General features: G+C 34.7%; 1 protein-coding gene across 1 annotated transcript in view; it reads right to left on the bottom strand.

The window, feature by feature from the left end:
- HELRODRAFT_173624 (hypothetical protein) overlaps positions 1-1778 on the bottom strand; it is a gene marked incomplete at both ends in the record, with an annotated part of 2848 nt that extends 1070 nt beyond the window's left edge. Inside the window, 4 exons of the mRNA XM_009020236.1 lie at positions 302-441; positions 716-1134; positions 1231-1421; positions 1737-1778. Coding sequence (XP_009018484.1) covers positions 302-441; positions 716-1134; positions 1231-1421; positions 1737-1778 — 792 coding nt within the window. The remainder of the gene's footprint in view (positions 1-301; positions 442-715; positions 1135-1230; positions 1422-1736) is intronic.
- Between the last annotated feature and the right edge of the window lie 315 nt (positions 1779-2093).

Genomic DNA, 2093 nt, shown 5'->3' with positions numbered 1-2093 from the left:
ATCCTCATCATCATCGTCGTCTTCTTCCTTTCCGATTGGTCCTTTGAAATTTTTAATTTGAAATAAATATATATATATATATATATATCAGCATCAACATCATCAGCATCAACATAATTATCATCATCATCTTCTTCTTCTTCATCATCATCTTCTTCATCATCATCATCTTCATCATCATCAACATCTTCATCGTCATCAACATCTTCATCATCATCATCTCCATCGTCATAACTATTGAACAAAGATATAAAAAAACAAAATAGAAAAAATTCCTTTCCGAACTTTTAATTCTTTCAACTTTCATTTCTATGGTCCCTTTCTCGACGGAAGTGGTTATCACGTGACGAACGGACTCAACAAAATGGCCGCCAATATCTACGCCATTGACGGACGTTATGACGTCACCGCGACGGACGTCGCAAATGTCAGCGCTACTACCTGTTTATAATTTGAAAAAAAGTTTAAATTCTTTTTCTCGAACGAGAATTGAAGATTGTAACGTTCCAAGGGGATGAATAATTAAAAAGACCCTGGAATAGGCGTGCATTTGTGTGTGTGTGTGTGTGTGTGTGTGCATGTACGTATGTATGCACGTGCTAGTGTGCGTGTGTGTTGTGTGTTTTTAACTTAAAGGAAAAAATATTTTGGAAAGTTTCAACGAGGGATAGGCAGGAATTAGGAGAGAAAAAGGTCCGCCATGTAAATTTAATACCTCTCGAGACTTTTGAGACGAAAATTTTTTCCGTCTTTTCGTTTCGTGAAATTTCGAAACCGAATCCTCTGGAGTTCGATGCCCTTTGGCTGATTTTTATCGTTTTCAAAATCGGCTGTTGCTGCCGTTGTTGCTGCAGCAGCAGCTGCTGCTGCTGATGTAGTTGTTGTTGATGTTGTTGTTGTTGATGATGTTGTTGTTGTTGTTGATGTTGTTGTTGATGTTTCGGCTGATGTTGATGTAGTATTTTTCCATCTCGATCGGGATTCCTTCTCCTCCCATCACCATAACGATCATTATCACCACCACCACCCCCAGTAACGACATCATCATCAACATCGTTGGTGGCGTCATTTATGACGTCATCATCGTCGTCGTTCGTTGGATATTTGTTCCATTTGTAATTGCGAAACTTTCTCCTGCAAGGCGTACAACGTGCTTTTGTATTTGTGTTTGTATATGGCAATGATAATAATCATCATCGTCGTCATCGTCATCGTCGTCATCAAACTAACTTCTTAATAGCGTGACCAGCCTTCTCCTCTACCTCCTCCTCATCATCATCATCACGACGGACGGCCACTTCATCATCATTATCAGGATTTCCTATCGCTGTGACGTCATCATTGGCCTCGTTTTCCATCTCGAATGTTCTTAGAGAGGTTTTAGAATTGGATTTCCTTCTGTTTTTCCAGCTACTTAGGTTCTTTTGGAGAAATGAATGAATGGATGAATGAATGACTGACTGAATGAATGAATGAATGGATGAATGGATGAATGAATGAATGGATGAATGAATGGATGAATGAATGAATAAATGAATGAATGAATGAATGAATGAATGAATGAGTGAGTGTGTGTGTGAGTGAATGAGGAATAAACAAACGAACGAGCGAATGAATGAATGAATGAAAAAACGAACGAACGAACTAACAGACGAACGAACAAACAAATGAATGAGTGAGTGAACGAACAAATAAATGAACGAGAGAAAGAAAAAATTTTAATTGAATTAAATCACCTGGTACCACTCTTCTTTACTATTTTCTTCATAATAATCCATCTTTTGAAATTATGACTGCAATAATTAATAATAATAATATTATTATTATAAATAATAATAACAATAAAACAATAATAACAATTGTAATAATAATAATAATAATAGATACAATAGTCATAATCTAGTATAATATACTGATAAGATTATCTCAAATGTCGTATTAATTAACAATTTTGAAAATGCAACTCTTGTTGTTAGTAATAATAATAATAATAATAATATTATTATTATTAACAATATTAATAATAATAATAATGATGATGATGATGATGATGATGATAAGAACTTCTTAGCTGTCGCTTAATAAGATTTTTT

This window comes from Helobdella robusta (genome assembly GCF_000326865.2).
Source record: "Helobdella robusta unplaced genomic scaffold HELROscaffold_27, whole genome shotgun sequence".
In the NCBI taxonomy this organism is placed as follows: Eukaryota; Metazoa; Annelida; class Clitellata; order Rhynchobdellida; family Glossiphoniidae; genus Helobdella; species Helobdella robusta.
Note: the sequence above shows the minus strand (reverse complement) of the source record. Positions and strands in the feature narration are given on the sequence as shown.